Genomic DNA, 21,173 nt, shown 5'->3' with positions numbered 1-21,173 from the left:
AAAATTTTTCTTGGGTTTGTCTCCCAAGAAGCACAATTTTATAGTATTTGTTAGACTTTCCCGGACTCAGAAAACTATCCAGGGTCTATTGCAAATTCGATTAAATCATTTTGATCATGCAAATTTTCACATAAGTTCATCATCACAATGCATTCACTCTCAAAGATCATGGCCAAATAAATCAACTTAAAAGTAAGGAGGCTAAGGAAATTCTTATCAATATATTTCCATGAGTGCGTCTTTCCCTTGCCATATTCACCTTTGATCCATAGGTCATTAAGATATAGGCTTAGACTTTGAGGCTTACCTGAATTAATCATCAATTCATCTCCATGCACAAAATTCTCATTGAAGGTTTCTTTTGGTTCATAGTCACTCAATGCTTCTTTCGCTTCACCCATTGTCATGTCTTTTTCTAGTTCTTGACAAATTGTGAGTTCTTCTTCAAAAAATTCTTTCTCTTCTTCCTCAATGGCTTGACGAGAGATATTTTCTTCAACTAACTCCCAATTCTCATTTTCTTCAATTGGTGCCTCCTCACATTGCTCCAAGGAATCACTTTCATGACCAATAGGTGATTCATCATGACTTTGATGACCTGCTCGCGTCCGCAGAATGCAAGATACTTTTTCTCGTAGGACATTGGATTGGGCTATCCATTCGTGTTCTTGTCCATGAGATACACTTTCACGAATACACTTCCAATTAGCATAAAATTCTTTCTCCAACTGCAATATAACACGCCTTTTTTCAGCATATTCTGCTTCAAGTTTAACTCGGACTTTTCTCTCGAACTCCTCCTGGGCATTCATAGCTTCAATCTTAGATTGCAGCTCCGCTTCATACTTAGCCCGGATTCTTGCTTCAAACTCCTCTTGTGTTTCAATCATGGTGTTCGCTTGATTGTACCTTGCATGCACTAGCAAACAATAGTCAGTAGCACCCGCACAAGAGTAATAAAATTAAAAAATAAAAGTCCTAACAATTAGATTCAGATAAAATAGAAAATAAACTAAACACAATCCCCGGCAACGGCGCCAAAAATTTGATGTACCAAACTGCAAGTGTACAGTTTCGCCCGGGGTTTTAATTTATCGAACCTCAAGGATTGTGATAGTTTACTTCCTAATGTTACCAAATTCTCGCTGTAAGGATGAAAAGCGAAATTAAAAGAGGGTTTAGTTGGTTGATAGAACGAAGTAACAAGAAAACGTGGAAAAGATAATTACTGATTTGAAATCACTTAGAGAAAAGCGCACCGGGGAATTGATTTCGTTTACCCTTGCTATGTTTCTACCCGCTACAATTATATATGAAATTGGTTAAATATGTTCCTGGTGCTAAGCCTATATGTTTACTTGCTAATCCCTTAGTCAAGCACCCCTTCTAGTTAATTAGTGATAGCTAATTCCTTAGTACCTAATCATAATTAACTAGAGATTCAATTTCATGTTCAGGCAAACACAAATGAATTGCTACCCTTATCCCTAAGGCGTAGAGACCCTTATTCAATTTCTTCCTAGATCCCTATCATCTACCAATTTCCCAATTGTGCAAACGATAGCATGAAACCCTTTCGCGATTGGATTCAATAGAAGTAAAGAAGAAATTCATGAACTAAAATAACCATTCATATATAACTGAAACGTATCAAAACATGGTTTAGAGAAAACTACACCATATCCCCAGTACAAGAGAGGATTAGTTCCTCATAGTCATAGGAAACAATTCAAGAAAAGGTAGCAAAACATCAAAATTACAATAGAAACCTGTAAGGGATCCTAAAGAACTCAGAGCTCTGCCTCCAAAGGTCTCCCCAAATGTTTCAACGTGAAAAGATTCATAAAATAGGTTAAAAACGCACTTAAATAGAGTCTGGCTGTCATTTCGCGCAAATGCGCGAATTATGTGAAGGATCTCGCGCAAAACTGGCGTAAAATATTTCAGAAGCTAATTCCTTCGCGTAAATGCGCGAGATGCAAGAGGAAATTGGCGCAAAACCAGCGCAAAGAAATCCAGATTGCTCCAGACTTCGAGATTCTTGGCTCTCTCCCTTGATTTGCTCATTGATTCCACATCTTCTCCTAAAATAACAATAATAATAAAGGAAAATAATTAAAAACCAATAATAGAGATTAACTAGAAGATAGAGTAAGATACCGAATTCAAATAACTTGATTAAATCCTAATGAAATCTATAAAAATAACATAAAAAATATAGAAAAATACTAAAACTAAATGAAAACATTAAAATGCATGAACTAAGCCTAAAATGTCCTAAAATGACCGAAATATCCTAAAAACTATATTAAACTACATGCAAATAAACCAGGAAAATAACCTTAAATCCCGGGTCATCATTTTGGTTTCTTTTTTGTTTGCAACTTTTATTTATAGATTGCGCTCTCTTTGAAGAAATTTATTTTTGCTCTTGCTTTTATATAAAGATATTTATTTTTGCTGTTAGAAAATATTAAAGGTGTATTCGTTAGAAGTTATTTTAAAATATTCCCGAAAAATTATGTGTGAGAATTATGTATTCGCGTATTAGATACAAGTTTTGAGAAAATATTTTCACGCATAAATTATTCCAAAGAAAGTGTTTTTATCCATCGGAAAACTAGTTGCGACTACAAGACTATGGCACCACTAACGAATCCTTGAGCAGCAAAGTCCCAAGGTCCCCCTAGATCTGATCCTCAATACGAATGCCTGCGATTGTGCTATAGGCTCCCTTTCAAGCTAACCAGTCAGCAACACAATTCCCTTCCTACGAAATTAAGCTCACATTCACCCACCAGTCACGCAATATCAACTCCACGATTTGACGCAAAACCAGAGCTTCCGCATGTAGCTCAATATTGTCTGCACTATAGAGGACGGTCGTCTACCAAATTCTTAATTCCACACATTTTACTAAATTTCTATTCCTCGAAATATAAAATACCTATCAAACAATACAATTTACTCTGAAATAAATTATGCTCGAGTATTCTCAAGAATGTTGTTTCATACCTTCAAACAAACACTCATTAAACATATTTTGCTCTTAAGAAAATAAAAAAGATATTTATTTATTTTTAAATCAAAAGTAAATAATCGTGTATTATTTATAACCAGGAAACGCAAAAGAAAAGAGTGAAAGGGGGGCGGCGAGATTCACAAAATCCAAAGCCCTAGAGAAGAAGCAAGGTAGCAGTAGAACGATGGGAACTCCAGAGACTTCTAGGGAACCGTGCCCCGATCGCATCCTCGACGACATCGGCGGCGCGTTCGGCATGGGCGCGGTGGGCGGCTCCGCCTTCCACTTCCTCAAAGGCCTCTACAACTCCCCCAAAGGCGACCGTCTCCTCGGCGCCTCCCAAGCCGTCCGCCTCAACGCTCCTCGTGTCGGCGGAAGCTTCGCCGTCTGGGGTGGCCTCTTCTCCTCCTTCGACTGCACCATGGTCTACCTCCGCCAGAAAGAAGACCCCTGGAACTCCATCTTCGCCGGCGCTGCTACCGGCGGCTTCCTCTCCATGCGACAAGGCCTCACTGCCTCCACACGCGCTGCGGCTTTCGGCGGCGTGCTTCTCGCTCTTATCGAAGGTGCGGGGATCATGCTCAACAAGTTCCTCAGTGCTCAGCAGCCCATGCCTATGATCATCGATGAGCCTATGCCTCCGAACGGGTTGCCGGGTCTGCCGGGGATGCCTGTTCCTCCTCCGGGGGCGGATCCTGCGCCGCCGCAGAATTCGTGGTTCGGTGGTGGGTGGTTTGGGAAGAAGGATGAGGTTGCAGCTGGTGGTGATGGAGGAAGTGAGACCAAGGTTTTGGAGAGCTTTGATGCCCCTCCTGTGCCCAATTTCGAGTACAAGTGAATTTAATTTTGGTCAGTATTGATTGAAAATCTTAAAGATCAATTTTTTTGAATTAGGGTTTTAGTTTTATCTGTTTAATTTGGAGGTTTGGTTTGAACCTTACTATTGTATCAGCACGTATAATAGTTTCGATTTGCCTGGGGTTCTTGTCAGTTTATTATTTGTTTTTATGATATATGTAAGAGTTTTTCGCTTACTTATTATATAATTAAGAGCAACAGAATAAGGATTAGTGTTTACATGCTTTTGATGTGAAATTCTGGATATTTTTTTATTAACTACACTGATTAATCTGGATTCTGTTGATATATGTGACCTTGTTTGGTTGAGTTGAAATTAAAAAGATAACAGTTTGGTAGTCAGGTTTGATTGTATTTTTAATTTTTGATTCAACCTGCAAGCTTTGAATGTTGGCTTTGGTTTGGTATTTGCTTCACTTTCCTGCTTAGTTTCAATATGATTGATATCATTCTGCAAATTTGATTATTGATTGTTGGCAATAGTAGATATATGGCTTCCATTTCGTTAGTGGAAGCCAGTGCTTGAAGGTAGGAACAAATATATTGGAGGGGTTTGCGTTTGTGGTCTATGTTTCCTGGGGCAGAGTCAAGCTTGGTTGTATTTTGATTCAACTTGCAAGCTGTGAATGTTGGCTTTGCTTTTGTATTCGCTTCACTTCCCTGCTTAGTTTCAATGTGATTGATTTCCTTCTACAAAATTTAATTTTTGACTGTTGGTAATGGTAGATATATATCCCCTCCAATTCGTTAAATACATGTGTTAGTGTAGGACAGTGCTTGAGTGTAGGGAAAAATATTGGAGGGGGTTAACTTTGCAGAGTATGTTTGCAGGAAATGAGTTCTGTTAAGTTCTATTGTGCTAGTTCTATTGTGCTATTGCGTTTTGTTTCATGTATTGAAAAAACTAGTAATTTACACTGATTGGTGTGAAGATGTTATTTGTGTGCAGGGTATAAAGTTAGGCTTGCAGGGTTGAATAGTGAAAGTGCCTTGTAATTCTAACAGGCAACAATAAGATGTTAAACGAGAGCAAGAAACCTTTTTGATCGTTGGAGTATGGTGCTTCCTTTATGCGGAGGGAAGTGAGAAAATGATTTGTTTCACTCTTGGTTGTTAATACTTGCCCAAATATAATTTTTGTAGAATGATTCCAGGTCATTGTGATATTATATTTTTACTATGCCTTTTAGGCGTTTATGCACCATAATGTATTTAGCTTTCAGTTCTATGTTGGGAATATGTGTCAGCATTTTGGTTCTATAGTTTTCAGCTATTTTGTAGTTCCTCTATTCTTGTACGATAATTTTATCACCCACTGCTCCCCATATTTGCTCAAGAGTAAGTGCACTCTCCCCATGTTTGCTTAAGAGAAAGTGCACTAAGAGTGGTTTCCAAATTGCATTTAACCCCGTTCCCAGTTGACCCTTTGAGGTTAACAGAATCGTCCACAGTGCAATTCACGAAACGGATCACACCAAGCAACATACAAAAAATGAATTCTTTGGGTGTATTTGGGATCTACTAGGTTTTCATATTAGGGGAGAGGTGATTATGAAGAAGTTACTTCTTGGGGTTAGAAAGAAGTAATTATGAGAGAGGTTTAACCAATGTTTTTGACATCCGACCGGTCATTGGTCTAGTGAAGGCACTGTGTTCATTGTTCATTTGTGGAAATTGATTACCAAACAGAAGGGTTGCCTTTGGTGTAGTCTTGATTTGTCATATGAAGTTACTTCTAAGAAGTTTGTTAAGATTTCCACGCTGTTTACTAAATGAGGCAAGCCATTGGTGAGCTCCTCAATTTTTTTCAAGCTGTTTGACCTCGTCTTAAGGGCAGGGTTCATTACTTTGTGTCTCAACTGTTCATTTTCACTAACTAGTATAGTCATTTTCTTGTCAAAAAAAATTAAAATCTTTGTGTTGTAAATACAATTCTGTAAAAAGTCTATAATCATTAGTGAGAATGTGAGTCATGTAAGAGTTCATCACAAGCTTGATGTATATTTTCAAAAATTACCTCAGTTTTTTCATCTTCTGGAGCTTTGTGATTGGCCATGAAGCAAAAGATTGCTTGCATCTTCTTCACTTCCATTTGAGTCTTCATCAAGAACTTCCTAAGTTGCCATTAAACTTTTCTCTTTCTTGGAGAAGTTTCTTTCTTGGCTTCAGCCATACTAAACCGACCGCCCCCAGCCCACGAAGTTTCCGAGAGAGACAAAGTTAATCAATTAAAAATAAAACCCTTAGATTTAATCCTAATCCAGGCCAACCTCAATCATTCAACTTTAACCCTGGCACCCAGTCTCCAAGCCTCCACCTCCACCTCATCTCCCTAGATCTCGCAAATCCGACGCACATTCACCAGTCCTTCTCTTCCTCTCTGTGGTCATCGTGTTCCACCACGCTACACCGCCTCCTCCTCCTTGAGGTCTCACGCCATCACCACGACCCATGGATATCCAACGCCGCCATGACCTTCTCCCTTTCTGAGATCCATTGCAGCCACTGTTCAATCTCCTCTTATTTTGGAGAATCAGAATCCCAGCTCCCTTCCTTCATTCACGGTTTTACCGCTCCAGCACTAGAGTCCCCCGTCGTGCCGTTGCCACAACAATCGTCACACCACCTTAGGTTTCTTTATTTAAGATGAAGAGTGAAGATGCACGAGATCTAAGAGATATGTTCTTGAGTTCTTCCACCTTTTGTTTTGATTATAATTGGCTTTTATATTAGGCTGATTTAGACAATGAAGAATCTAATTTGTGTCAATGACTTTTCCATATGTTACTGAAGGTCAGTGCTCATCTCATCTTCAATTTTTATTTTGGATTTATTCTGGACGTTGAACCCGAAAGAAATCACCCGCCCAAACCGTGAACCGGCAAAACCAAACTCGATTAACCGTGGCAACTGGGCGGTCGACGACGGACCTAGTGGTTGTGTGATTTTCACTTAATCAAAACTGAGGTTCTGGCCCGAAACCACTTGTTGGACAACCCTACTTAAAATCATGGGATTTTTCTTCTTGTTTTTGTCTTCTCCATTTAGTTCCATTTCATGAACTTTAGAGATTCAATAAACTCATCAAGTCTCATTGCAGTGAGATTTTGTATTTATTAAATGGCTATAACCTTGGGTGTCCATTTCCTTGTTTCTTGTTCAGTAATCTTTCTCCCTGAGAATCTAGATCCATATTTAGTTGTATGAAACCTCTAAACATAAAATAAATGAGTTCATGTTTATGCTTTTTGAACATTTCGTATTGATGCACGAACATGGTAATCTTGATTTCCTTCACTTTGTATATGCTTTCCTGTGTTGTGGCTAGGGTATTCCGTATTTTCTTGCCTGTTGAAAAACTATGGATTTTAGGGTTAAATATGTTTATGGTCCCTGTGTATTGAGGACAGTTTGAGTTTGGCCCCTATTTTTTTCAAAGTAAAGCAACCATCCCTCCGATTACACTTTTCGTAACAAACCACCCTTAACTCCGCCAGTCCTTGCCAAATGCCACTAGGGTGAGTAACCTTTTTTTTGGTCCACCGGTACTCCATTATTTATAACCATCAGATCTTAGCATCTTGAAATATTTTTCAATTAAATGGCCAGGATTTAATGGATGATAAAAGGGCAAAAATGTAAATGAGAAACCCATCTTTCCCAACCAATCTTCACTGACCCTGACCACCACAGGAAGAACCCAGAAACCAGAAGGCAAGAACGCATAAACCACCAAGGCAAGAACCCAACACCACCTTCCAGCCACCGTGACCCTAACCGCAGCAGTACGAGGTTCTTCGCCTCCATCAACCTTGTCATATACCCCACCATAACCTCACTTCCCAACCTCTGTACCAAAGCCATGTGTCTAAGAAGAGAACCAGGGTTTTCAAACCACATCTGCAATATAGACATTGTGAGAGAAAGAGAGATTTAGGAGAAAGACAGAGATGAGATCAGAGAGAGCCAAGGTGAAGCAAGTTCTGGGTTGAAGCAAGATCTGGGTTAGATCTGTCAGCGCTGAATTTGTTGTTAGATTTTGTTTTTGGAGAAAACATAGTTCTCTGAGCCAATCGTCGATCACATCGTCAACGTCCTCGCTGATGACGACCTCGATTTCGGACTCGACAGCGAAGGCGCCTTCGATGCCATCGGCGAGCTCCTCGTCGTCGTCGGTTGCGTCCCCGACCGTCGCACCGTTCGTTCCCAAATCCATTCACCATTTTTTCCTTTTTCCTTTCTGTGCAGAAATGTAACGATTGATTTCTGGATTTGTGATTCTCAGGCTTGCAGCAAGCTCTCTGATAAGTTGGGGATTTATGATTCTCAGGTCTTGAATCTTGAGTTTCTGTTTTGCGAGGTTGAAACTTGAAATTGATGCCCATGAAGCTTAGTTGATCTTTATAGAGTAATGTTGCAAAGTTTGTCCTGTTCATTTTTTTTGCTGGGTTCTTGCTGCTCTCAAGTGTTATTTGGATTGTGGTTTCATTTAGTAAGAGTTTTGAGATAACGTTATGAGTATTGGTTCCTGCATAGAGTTGTTATGAAATCGACATAGTGATAGTGGGTTAATTTTGAAGAAGAGGGTGAAGAGGGTTGCAATTCAATGATAAGAGTTTTGGGGTTAGAGAAAACAAAGAATCCATGAGAGGGTGCTGTTGGAGATGATTGAAGTGAGAGGAGAGAGAGTGAGAGGGAGAAGGAGAAAAGGGGAAAAGTCTAAAAGCCCCTGAATGTAAAGTCTAAAATGCCCATGGAGCACCGGTGGACCAAAAAGAAAGTTGCCCCTCAGGTGATGGCATTTGGCAAGGACTGGCGGAGTTAAGGGTGGTTTGTTACGAAAAGTGTAATCGGAGGGATGGTTGCTTTACTTTGAAAAAAATAGGGGCCAAACTCAAACTGTCCTCAATACACAGGGACCATAAACATATTTAACCCTGGATTTTATCATATATTCTCATAGCAAGATCTAGAAAGAAGTTGGCCTTAGCGTTTATTTGCTATTACTTTTGCTGGACTTGTGTTTAGAGATTCTCATGGATTGTATTTAATTCGCTATCTTATGGTTAAAGCTCTTTAGTCTCTATTATGACCCACATATCAATGTGATGTGATTCAATGAAGAGCCTCATCTAGTCTTCAAATAAAGATAGCCTTCTCCATCGTATGGACGTGCTCTGGGTTAAATTTGGTTATGCCCCAAACCAAAGGTTTTGATGAAGACAATTTTTTATGCAGTATTTTTGTAGGGGTAAATGGTCACATTGGTCCTTGAATGTTTGCACCGACTTCAGAATCGTCCTTGGATGAATTTTATTAGGCTCGCGGTCCCCAGATGTGGCAAAAAATAGTCATATTAGTCCCTGACGTTAAAATCCCATAACGTCCGTTAACCCAATTAATAAAAGTCAACATTATCTTTCTAATTTTCTTTCACTTTGGTCCCTTTCTTCTTTCTTCCACCCTCTTCACCCCCTCCTTCCATCATTTTCACCAAAACCCAATTTCAAAATTGAACTATCAGCATATGTTTCCAATTGGATTCTTGAAAGGAAGCACAAAAGGAGATAGGGATCTGTAAACAATTCTCCACTGAAATCAGAAAGGCCAAAAATTCAACTTTAATCACACAGTCAAAATATTCATGAACCCATTTTCAAGATGAAATATTTCTGTGATTCCCATTCCATATTTTCTTTCCCAGAAAACAAAAACATACACTTTCTTTTCATCCTTCACCAGAATCAGTGAAACAAAAAATTCACCCCTCCTCTGTTTTCATCCTCAAAACCAGAACAGAGAAGTCAAAATGCAACAGTAAACCCAAATTTACACACAGAATTCATGGTTTTCATACAAACAACACTTTCTCTTTCAGCTCAGGACTAGTCTCACAACCCATGAAAACAAGACCCAGATGAAAAAAAAACAACAAATACACACAAACACTCAGAAAATGTTGCTCTTCTGGTGAGCCAGCAAAGACCCAGAAACTTTTTTAGAAGCTTCAACCATGGGAATTCGCTGCAAGAGACTCAGATCCACATGGGGGTTGTAGAACAATGGTTGCATTGACTTTGTGAGGAGAATGATAGCTAGCTAGCTAAACTAGTGACACACACAGTGAGGTTCTGAAACAGGAAGGGATGGTGTTGGTTTTGTTTAATATAAGGAGACAATGAGATCGTTGAAAGATTATGGATGTGATTAATGGGAGGAAGTTGCTTGGTTCGTACCCGTGTTGATGTTGTTGCAGAGTGAGAGTGGCAAAGATGGGGGTGGGTTTTGGTGAAAATGATGGAAGGAGGGGGTGAAGAGGGTGGAAGAAAGAAGAAAGGGACCAAAGTGAAAGAAAATTAGAAAGATAATGTTGACTTTTATTAATTGGGTTAACGGACGTTAGGAGATTTTAACGTCAAGGACTAATATGACTATTTTTTGCCACATCTGGGGACCGCGAGCCTAATAAAATTCATCCAGGGATGATTTTGAAGTCGGTGCGAACATCCAGGGATCAATGTGACCATTTACCCATTTTTGTAGTACATATTATGTTTGCTAAATTCAAGTTGAATCTTCTAATAGAAGGATAACTTTTAAAAATAAGATCAATGTTCTGAAGACTTTGGTCAAGCATTTTAATGACCCTTCTAAATACTCAACGTTTTGATGGTTTGAAAGGTAAATAAACAATCACTTAATAAGACGTCATCAATCTTATGAAGAGTTAATTTAATACAAATTGTCAACCTAAAAATCAAGCTCATGTGAAAATATATGATTATATTAAAAGGAACTTTATGCGCTTCATTAAAAAGATCAATGCCAACCTTACAAAAATTCTCCAGAAAAACGACTTATATCGAACGATAAACTAGTTGATAACATCATAGAAAAACAAACTCAATATTAGTTGAAAATGATACATGACAACTACTTTCAAATTCAGATCATGCCACCCCACCAGTAAGGTAACACGTCTTGTAGTTGGTTAGCTCGAAACCTAAGTTTAAAGCCCAAAATTATCCAAGTTTTCTAAACAGGTTTAGAGTCATCATCAATGGTGACTAGGCGATAATAAAAATGATGCTATTAATCAATGACAAATATATCTTGGCAAAATGAATTTCAAACAGCTTTGCAGACTTGATAGAAAAACCACCTCGTAGAGTCGGCTATACTTCCACCCCTTAGGAGGACTCCGAAAAGAGGAGGAAGATGTTCAGAAAGCCACCAACAAACATGGGAAGTCCTAACACCATCTACGCAATGTGATGCACTTGAAGTATAAGTAACAGTGAAATTTGACTAAACTTATATCCATTGCATAGTTGGGGTTCAATTCTACTCACAAAATGACTAATCTTCACTACCAGGTAGAAAATTTATTTCTAGTTGAGTGCAACCTTGTAATCATTATATGAAATTCAGGATAGTGAGGTTAGCATCCAAGTGAAATTAACATATTGCAAAAAGAGAACAAAAACATGACCAAACACTAGATCAAATAAAGTTTCATATTGCAATTACTCAGAATACAACTAAGCAAAACTTGCTTAAAAAATTCCCTTATAAATGTTGGTACCAAATTGCATTCTCTAAATGAGACCCTAGATTATTTCTAAACAATCCACAATCAGCATTCCCCATAAACACAAACCTAATCTCAATCACGCAGAATGCCCAAAATGTCCTCATCCCTGAACAAAAGAAACCTGAAAAAAAAAACAAAATAGAGAAACCAAACCAGTTAGCAAAATTGAAAATCTAATGATAAACAAACAGAACACGAATGATTTCAAGAACATACTCTTTGTCGTCGAGCTTGATTTGGGAGCCACCGTACTCCGGCAAGAGCACCTGATCACCTTCCTTGACAGACACCGGAATCAAGTTCCCAGCTCTGTCTCGGGATCCGGGTCCAACTGCAATCACCTTCCCTGAATTAAGCTGTTTCAAAAACCAGAAAAATCAAAATCGATTCAACCACCCACAGAAAAATCCCGAAAATGAATTGAGAAGAGTTCAACCAAACCTGGGAAGATTTCTCAGGGAGAAGAATGCCGCCGCTGGTTTTGGTTGGAGGAAGAATCTTCTCGATGAGAACGCGGTTGAGGCTGGGGAGGAAACGCTTTGCCATCTCTGGAGAATTAGGGTTTTCTGCAAGTGAGGAAGAGTGTGTATTGTATTTTAAACACTGAGCAGCAAAGGGTTCTTCTGGATTGGAATGGAAGATTCTAGGGACAAAGGTTGGAAAAGCAGGGTTTAAGGGTTTCTGGGTTGGGCCAAGCCCAAGAGTTCATGCTTTTTTTTTTGGTTATTTTTTTAATATTCAAATTAGTCCGTGAAGTTGTAAGAGAATTTGATTTTACTCCTATGTTACTCCTATGAATAAAAACGTTTAGTCTCATGGGTTGTTCGTATGGAGAAGCATTTGTTGGGAGAGACCTACCCACTTAACGTGATCTTAGAGCCTCGGGGGATTAGTCTCATGACTGTTGGTTGTGGGGATACCTTGGAAAAAAAAAAAACGTTTAGTTGCGATTATTTTTACAATTGCTGGCGGTTTTTGACCGCTACTAAACATCATTTTTCCTTAGAGAGACTAAAATCAAAATCGCTTACAAACTCAAGGACTAATTTGACTATTAACCATTTTTTTTATATATCAACATAAATTGTACCCTTCAACCTCTAAGGATTGATCCCTAGACTCTCCCACCCAACCCATAATCTCATCTTTCTTTTCAACCAAAATAAATCTTTATCCTTTTATCATTATTGTTTTACCAGAAACATTCTTATCATTTTATTAGTTTTTGTGTGACTAGAATCCAATCAACTTCACTTTGACAAAAAAAAAACTAGCCTCTTAATAAGAAAATATCAAGCTTTCCAATGATATTTCATACTACATGTGGTTTTTTATTTTGAAATTCTACATGTGGTTATTTTAATTAAATAATAATTTAATATAAAATATTTTACTGTGTAGAAAATCATTTTTTTAGGTAACACGTGTAAAAAAATAAGGCAATTTCTTTGGTACCCATTCAAAATGAACGGGTACCATACCTTTTACTTTGTTTTGCCTTGATTTTAATTAGTATTTTTTAAATTTACAACTTAATCCTTTATCATCTTACTGCTATTCATATGATCAATAATTACTAATTAGACATTTGTTTGAGTTTTTTCTATCATCTTTCCAATCAAACAAAATAAATCTTATCCTTTTATCAGGAGTAGGATTGTTTTACTGAAAAATCGATATCCTTTTATTATATTTTGTCTGACTGGATTCCAACCAACTACTTTTTGACAAAAAAAAATCATAAATAAACTAATTACGTTCAACTACCGTCAAGTTTGTCAATATAACATTAAACTCCAAAGGTTTCAAAAGTACACACTTTTCACTGTTTTTAAGTTTCTCCAACACGAGATCCTCTAAAGCCGCAAGATATCTGCAAGTAGAGACTAAACCTTCTTTACTGGGTTAAGTTTCTATTTGCAAGTATCCTATCGCTATTTTTCAGTTCGTGGTGTAAACGTAAGGGTTGTTTTCTTGTGGGGGGGGTGGGGGTTTAGAGGTTTTTTCTATAGTTGCTGGATTTTTGTCGGCTCTTTTTTAGTATGGTTAGTTACTGTATGCATGTTGAGAGGGAATATTTCTCAACTCGTATATATATATATATATATATATATATATATATATATATATATATGAATTGTTATTCAGATCTCCCCACCCCTATTCAGACTCTTGAAAAAGTGCAAAAATACTTAAATACCCTTAATGAAAAAAAATATAAGAAAAACTCACCCCCTCCTCACATTCTCTCTCCTCTCTCCTTACCTCTTTCCTCTTACTCTCACCCCCCACCACTTCCACCCACAACCACCGCCACCCCTATGGCCGCCGCCACCACCACCACAAGCCCCATCTTATGTCGTTTTTAAAAATTGTTACTGTCGTTTTTAATTTTTTTTCTGCAAATAAACGCACTTTAGAAGTGCGTTACGCACGCACTTTAAAAGTGCGTCGTTAACGCACATATAACGTGGGACGTAAACGCACTTTTAAATGGCGAATTGCTGTAAATTTGTACAGAACTGATGTCAGATGATTTTTAAAAATTATGAGACTCCACAGTAAATCAAGTTAGAATATTTGGAGATTTGTGGTGGAATAAAAAATGTTTGAAATTCAAAATAAAATACCAGATGAAGGAATTTGGCTAAATTACACAAATCTTAGGACCTTCAAAGAAGGTGCTAAGTTATGATCGTTTGATTTTTCTCTTCAACTTTGCAGTTGGTCGACTTCGCATCCGAGATAAAAAATTGTCCAATTTTCCAAACCGCACCGCTCCTGATTCTAAAGCGGCTGCTACAAGGTGTCGGAATTTGGAGATTCTGACTGTATATTTGAGCTCAGAATGGTCCTATTACCTTAACTAAGAAGTGTCAGTCCTAATTTTCTTCCAGAAATTAAACAGAAAAAAAAAGAAATCAGTTCGTTTATCTCGCACTGTGAAAAGTGCGACCAAAACGCACGTTGAAAGTGCGTGATGGACGCACCTTCCAAGTGCGTGATGGACGCACTTTCCAAGTGCGTTTTGGTCGCACTTTCACAGTGCGAGCGAAATTTTTTCATAAAGGGTTTTTTCGGATTTTACGAATTTAACAGGGGTCTGAACAGGGGTGGGGGGTCTGAATAACAATTGCCTATATATATATGCTTGGGGAATGCATGCTTCTAAGATTTATTTTGCTATAACTGGGGATGCATGCTTGTAAGGTTTATTTTTATAGTTGTTGGTTTGGGATAGATCTTTGGATATGCCATTTGTGTCATTGGGTGTATTATGCTCAACTCGGTTCTCTCAAGGTAGTCAAATCGAGATACGTATCGTGTATCGCTTGATTCTAATTCTGTGTCGTGTATCGTATCGTAACGTGTATCGTACGATACGAACACAAAAAATTTAAGTCATAAATTAAATAATGTACTAATATATCATATAAATATAGTTCAAAATAATCAAAGATCCAAGTCATAAGTAAAAAAATAGTCTCACAAAGTTCAAGTTCAACCTAATTCCAAGCCATAAGCCAAACTAAAGTACTAAACATCAAAGAGATGAAATTAAATGCCCACTCCCTAATTCCCAGCCATTAAATGGCTGCTGAAGTTGAACGTGAAACGGTGAAAGAATAAAAGAAAACAACACTTTTTAGGGTAATTTACTAATTTTAAATAAAAATTAAATGCTCACTCCCTAATTTCTAGGAGAGTAAGATGAAACGACATTTGAAAAACTGTTTTTGTATCGTATCGGGATACGTATCGTGTGATACTCATGCGATACGTGCGATACAGGTCACGATACGAACACAAAAAGATACGTTCATGGGATACGTATCGTTTGGTTGATTTTCGTATCGTATCGGGATACATATCGTGCGATACGCACGATACTGACTAGCATGGGTTCTCTATTTTTAGAATTTTAATTAATAAATCTTCCTTTGGTTGGTTAATCTTTTTTTATCTTTTCACTTCAAATTGCATGTGTTCCCCATTTTGTCTCTAAGTTACTTTTTTTTCTTTCAGCAATAGTTTATTTTGACATTTCCTCTAGTACAAGCAAAAAAAATCATGGGTCAAATACAGGAGTGACATGTACCGGTAGAAAAATTACACTTGGATTATTTAGGCTAAACTACACTTTTGGTCCCTCACATTATTCATTTGTGTGATTTTGATCCCAAATAAAAATCATTAGCATTTTTCATCCCCTGTGTTTAATGGGAAATTTAAAAAAAAAAAAACTAAAAAATTAACAATCCAGAACATTCTTCATCTTCTTCCAAGTTCCAACACTCATCATCTTCAACATAAAATTTCAGAAAACAAAAAATCAATCTCCTCTCAAACCCAGTCACCATCAAACAACACCTTACACAAAGAAATCGATCTCCATCATCCCCATGACCTCAATCATCTTCATCATCTTCATCCCCACCAAATCCATCTTCATCCCCACCATCCCTTAAATAACACAAAATCTCCTTTCTTTCTTAAACACCAAAGCACCACAACCCCAAATCCTTTCCATTTCTCCTTTCACTCAAAGAAATCGAACTACCACCACCTAGATCTGAAGCAATTCCTTCTTCGAAACCACTTCCTTATTTCCCTAAAGCCATTCGCCATCACTTCCTCCTCTTCTTCGAAATTAAGATCTAGCAGCACCACCACCACCTAGATCTCGCAGCGCCTCCGTCACGTGGATCTCCACTCCGCAAAGCACTGCGCCATCACCACTTCCGTTGAGCCCATAGAATCATCGTCGCCTATCTCCTTCTCTCCCTGAAGCTCTTCACTCACCGACTTGCCGTTGTCGCGTTGCTTAACTACTTATGTGCCTTCTTCATCTCTACTTCAGTTAGAGGAAGAATAAAGCCAAAGAAAAATAGAGGCAAAGAAAGAGAGTGGGATCGAGGGAGGAAGAGAGATGGAGATGGAGGACCCGAAGGGAGGAAAAGACGATGATGGTGGTGGTGCTTCGGTGACAACGAGGAGCGGCGGGGTGGTCTATGGCAGGTTCAGATTTGGGTTTAACAGAGGTGGTTCGAAATTCTGGGTCAAATTCCCACCTCTGAACAAGATTATTTTTGAATTTTTGGTGGGTGACGGAAAATGAGTATGCAAATTTTATTACTGGAATTTTTTGTTGCTTAATTTAATATGGGTTTGTTGTTGGGAAGATTGTGAATTTGGGTTTGAATTTGTGAGAAGATGAAGTGAGTATTCTAGGAAAAAGTGGTGGAAGCGACGCACTGATCTGGGTTGGCTTTGCAGATCTGAAGGTGGTTTCGAGGTTACTGTTCATGATGGATTGGGAGTGGAGAATATGGGTCAGGGAATGACTTTGTTTTACATACATAATTATTAAAAAGTGTGAGGGCATATTTGGTAAGCTAATATTCAGTTGGGGTCATAACTTAAATAGTGTAAAAAGGATCTAGTCAGCACTTATTATATTAAGTGTTTATGCATTACTGGCACACCTCACTTCTGTAGCCTATACTCACATGAATATATGGGCACCCAAGCATGCATCGTTTATTTTTGTGTCCGAGGAAAATAATTGTATGTTATTTTGTATTTCAGGATTCAATGGCAGATGGAGATGCTTGATTTTCAAATATATTTCATCAGTATTAAGGTGGTTGGAAATCATTATTTGGTAGATCAAAGCAACATGTTTTAAATTTTCGGCTTAAAAGCATTTCATGCCCCTGATATATTACGTTTGTGCAAATGTCGACCATATTCTTTTTTCGTCTATGTTTGTACCCTTCATGTTTCATAAACGTGCACCGTTTGCCCCTCCATTAAAAAAAGGTGCCCTTCCGTTTAAAAAAATGTCACGTCAGCATCCTACATGTCACGCCATGTCATTAAATAAAAATTTAGAACTTAGGAAAGGGGGGAGTAGGGTTCGAACCCAAGATATTGGACTGGCAAAACACACACACTACCAGTTGAGCTACCAAATCAATTGGTAAATTAATGACCATAATATTATTAATATCACACTTATTTTTCATCTTCTTCAAAATTATCTTCCCCAGTTTTCCATACCCATAGATCCAAACCCACAAATCCCTCCTCCAACTATCAATTCACTCGCTGGAAGTCCACTACTTCCATAGAATAAGAACTCTCGGGGTTCAAGATTTTGGTATTTAACCCTTAATTGCGTATCCGGAAACCCTAATTCCTTCTTCAACATTCAAACCCTTCACTCACTCAGTCACTCTCTGTTCCCAATTCCCATAAGCTGCTACTGCCACAGTGCTTCATCACGCTCGGATTCTCCCTCGACGAATCGATTTGAAGGTGTTTGGGTGTTGAGATTCTTGAACAAAGGAGCATAGAAAGGATCTAGAACCACGAAAATCCCTGCATATTTCCTCAAATCCATTCGCTTCCCTCCTGTAGTTGTGAAACTCAACAGCAGCGGAGGCGGCAGAGGAAATAGAGGCGTGCTTGCCGTTGAAAGATGAGATCGTGGCGTGGACGGATGATACGGCGGTGGCGAGGGAGAGCGGGAAGCAGAGGAGCGAGAAAAGGCCTCTGGTACGGATGAGCGAGAGGGACTCTTCTAAGACGTGGTCGGACTCGACGCGCGTGGAGACGGCGTGTGCAAGGGCATGAAGGTGGTAGATCGGGTAGCGGAGGGTGTGGGTGGAGATTGTGAGGGCGAAGAAGAGGAAAGAGAGAGGGAGAGTGGTGAGGATGAGGATGGAAGAGAAGAGTATCTTGTTGTGGAGGAGGATTCGGAGAGAGACGAAGAGGATTTTGAATGGTGAAATGCAAGAGCTGAGACATTGGTTTGGTGTCCCCATTTTCTAGGGTTTTGTGGGGTGATCAGAGATATGTTCCTCCTCCATTTGTGATTGTGACTGAGAATTCGAGGGAGAAAGAGGAAAATAATAGTTTAGTGGAAAATAAATGATACTGTTCCTCCTCCATTAGTTCTATTTTATCTTTCGTTTTGCTGGAAAATAATGGGATGAAATATAATTGTTATATGGTCCATTATTTGAATCCTTTAGAATAGGAAGTAATGAATTGGATCCTTTATCCTACATGTTCCTTTGTTTCAGCGAACATTCTCATGAAGGTGATCAAGGACATGATGAATACCAACCCAAAAACGTGAAGATGATGAATTTGAAGAAGATGAAGAATAAGTATGATATTAATAATATTATGTTATTATTTTTCCAATTGATTTGGTAGCTCAACTGGTAATGTATGTGTTTTGCCCGTCCAACATCTTGGGTTCGAATCCTGCTCCCTCCTTTTTCAAGTTCTAAATTTTTATTTAATGACATGGCGTGACATGTAGGATGCTGACGTGGCATTTAACAGCCACGCCATTTTTTTTAACGGAAGGGCACCTTTTTTTAACGGAGGGGCAAACGATGCACGTTTACGAAACATGAAGGGTACAAACATAGACGAAAAAAGAATAGGTCGACATTTGCACAAATGTAATACATCAGGGGCATGAAATGCTTTTAAGCCTAAATTTTGTTTAGGAGAGGGTGTGGAAGAATTTGAAGGGATAGGAAGAGCATTTTTTGACCTTGGTTGGTAGAAAGGTGTTGACTAAGGCGGTGGGCCAAGATATTCCTGCTTATATTATGATTTATTTTTCTCTTCTTAGTGGGTAATGTAACCATATTGAGAGCATGATAAATAGTTTTGGTGAAGGAGTAAGAAGGTAGTGAGGAAGATTTAATGCGTGAATTGGAATACTCTATGTCTCCCAAAGAAGCATGGTGGGATGAGATTTTGATACTTTAAAGCTTTCAACGATGTTCTTCTTTCCAATTAGGGTTGGAGGATTTCCTAGTGTCTAGAGTTGTTTTTTTAGGTGTCTCGAAGCTTGCTATTTTTCTAGAACCAATATTTTTAGGCAGAGCAAGGCTTTGTGTCGAGGTTTACTTCACAAAGTATTCATGAGGCTAGTTAGGTGGTTTATAGGAGTGGAACTTTTTGGAGTTGATAAACACTATTTTACGCCTTCTTTATTTTTATTCATATCTCTTTCTTTTCTTTCATTCTCAGATTTAAAAATTTGTTATTATGATACATCTTAATTGAGTTTAAACCAATTGTTGTTTTTTTAACTAAAACACTAGTTTAGCTAGAAAACAATATTCTGATGTACAATCACGTGTTAAAAATATTTGTGTACATAACAATTGAGCCTAAGTCATATAAACTTCAGGCCCCAACGCCAATGTGGCCCAAGCAAGAGTTTTAGGCCCAAAAAAATTTACTAAGTAAAAAAGTCTCTCATTCATGTGATAAATTTAATAGTCTTTTTGTAAAGAATGTCTCAAATAAAAATTAAGGTCTTAGTTCAAAAAACCAAGCCCAATAGTCTCCATGAAAAGAAATTATTTATAAAAAATTTTTTTTTAGGTAAAAAGCCCTACTTTAAAGTTTGTCTTAGGCCTCATTTAGTGTTGGGCCGACCTTGCAGGCCCCGAGTACAGGGCCAATGCATATGCATATTTTATTCATTTCACCCTAGTAGATTCATTTCTCTCGCTCTTTACTTTTTTCTTCAAAATCTTTTTAAATTCAACCTCCTACCTGCAAACCCTAAGATTCCTCAAAACAGGTCTCTTTCTCTCTCTCTCTCTCTCTCTCTCTCTCTCTCTCTCTCTCTCTCTTCCCCTCTTCTTTCTGGATCTCTCTCTTTCATATTGTATATTTGTATGTGTGTTGTTATGATCAAGCACTATTCATTTTGTACATGTATCAATGTCATCAATTATGCTACATGTTTGCGTTTTCTTTTAATTTCAAACAAATCGATATGTAACTATAAACATCTTTTTTCGCAGGCTAGCTTCTGGACGTGTTTGCAAGGCCTTCTTCTACTTATTCGTCTTCCATGGAGGTGATTTTGGGAATATCCCTGTTATTTGTGCTTTTACTTTTGTTGTTTTATTGTTTGTTTTCTATTTAGCTGTTTGGGGAGTCTGCTTTCAGATTCAAGTATTGTTGGTATAATAACGAGTTTTGATGAATTTGAGTTAAAAGTCAACTTTGTTGAGTTGCTTCATTTCAATTCTCAAGTAATGAATATATTTGATTGATTGCTTTCTTCTGAGTTTGCATTTTGATCCTTTGATTCTAGAATTGACTCATCAAATTTTTATTATGGTAGTTCTTCCATGGAGGTGATTTTGGGAATATCTCTATTATTTGTGTTTTTACTTTTGTTGTCTTATTGTTTGTTTTTTATTTAGTTGTTTGGGGAGTATGTTTTCAGATTCAAATATTATTGGCATAATAATGAGTTTTGATGAATTTGATTCAAAATTCAACTTTGTTGAGTTGCTTCATTTCAATTCTCGAGTAATGAATAGATTTGATTGATTGCTTTCTTCTGAGTTTGCATTTTGGTTCTTTGATTTCTAGAAATGGCTCATCAAATTTATTGTGGTAGTTCTTCTATGGTGGTGATTTTGGGAATATCCCTGTTATTTGTGTTTCTTTTGTTGTTTGTTTTTTATTTAGCTGTTTGAGGAGTCTATTTTCAGATTCAAATACTGTTGGTATAATAATGAGTTTTGATGAATTTGAGTCAAAAGTCAACTTTTTTGAATTGCTTCATTTCAATTCTCGAGTAATGAATAGATTTGATTGATTGCTTTCTTTTGAGTTTGCATTTTGATCCTTTGATTTCTA

At 37.9% G+C, this 21,173-nt stretch overlaps 2 protein-coding genes and 1 long non-coding RNA gene across 4 annotated transcripts; 2 read left to right on the top strand and 1 right to left on the bottom strand.

The window, feature by feature from the left end:
* Positions 1–3,125: 3,125 nt before the first annotated feature.
* Positions 3,126–5,108, top strand: LOC130711973 (mitochondrial import inner membrane translocase subunit TIM17-2). 2 transcript variants are annotated; one of them, XM_057561779.1, is made up of 2 exons: positions 3,126–3,871; positions 4,830–5,108. In XM_057561779.1, the coding sequence occupies exon 1, from the start codon at positions 3,207–3,209 to the stop codon at positions 3,858–3,860; it is 654 nt and encodes a 217-aa protein (XP_057417762.1). In that variant the 5' UTR covers positions 3,126–3,206; the 3' UTR covers positions 3,861–3,871; positions 4,830–5,108. The 2 variants fall into 2 exon arrangements, with proteins under 2 accessions (XP_057417762.1, XP_057417763.1); XM_057561780.1 differs by having other exon boundaries at positions 4,813–5,108.
* Positions 5,109–11,379: 6,271 nt separating this feature from the next.
* On the bottom strand, positions 11,380–12,115 carry LOC130716082 (10 kDa chaperonin, mitochondrial-like). The gene is made up of 3 exons (XM_057566270.1): positions 11,916–12,115; positions 11,691–11,830; positions 11,380–11,595 (listed from the first exon to the last, which is right to left on the bottom strand). Exons 1-3 carry the CDS (start codon positions 12,018–12,020, stop codon positions 11,547–11,549), a joined length of 294 nt encoding a protein of 97 aa, XP_057422253.1. The 5' UTR covers positions 12,021–12,115; the 3' UTR covers positions 11,380–11,546.
* A 3,636-nt stretch (positions 12,116–15,751) lies between these two features.
* Positions 15,752–17,197, top strand: LOC130715544 (uncharacterized). The gene is made up of 2 exons (XR_009011689.1): positions 15,752–16,865; positions 17,064–17,197. It is a non-coding gene; the product is annotated as an uncharacterized LOC130715544 (long non-coding RNA).
* Positions 17,198–21,173: the final 3,976 nt, after the last annotated feature.

The sequence above is a fragment of the Lotus japonicus genome, chromosome 4 (genome assembly GCF_012489685.1).
Source record: "Lotus japonicus ecotype B-129 chromosome 4, LjGifu_v1.2".
Classification (NCBI taxonomy): domain Eukaryota; kingdom Viridiplantae; phylum Streptophyta; class Magnoliopsida; order Fabales; family Fabaceae; genus Lotus; species Lotus japonicus.
This window is presented reverse-complemented; position numbering and strand designations above follow the sequence as displayed.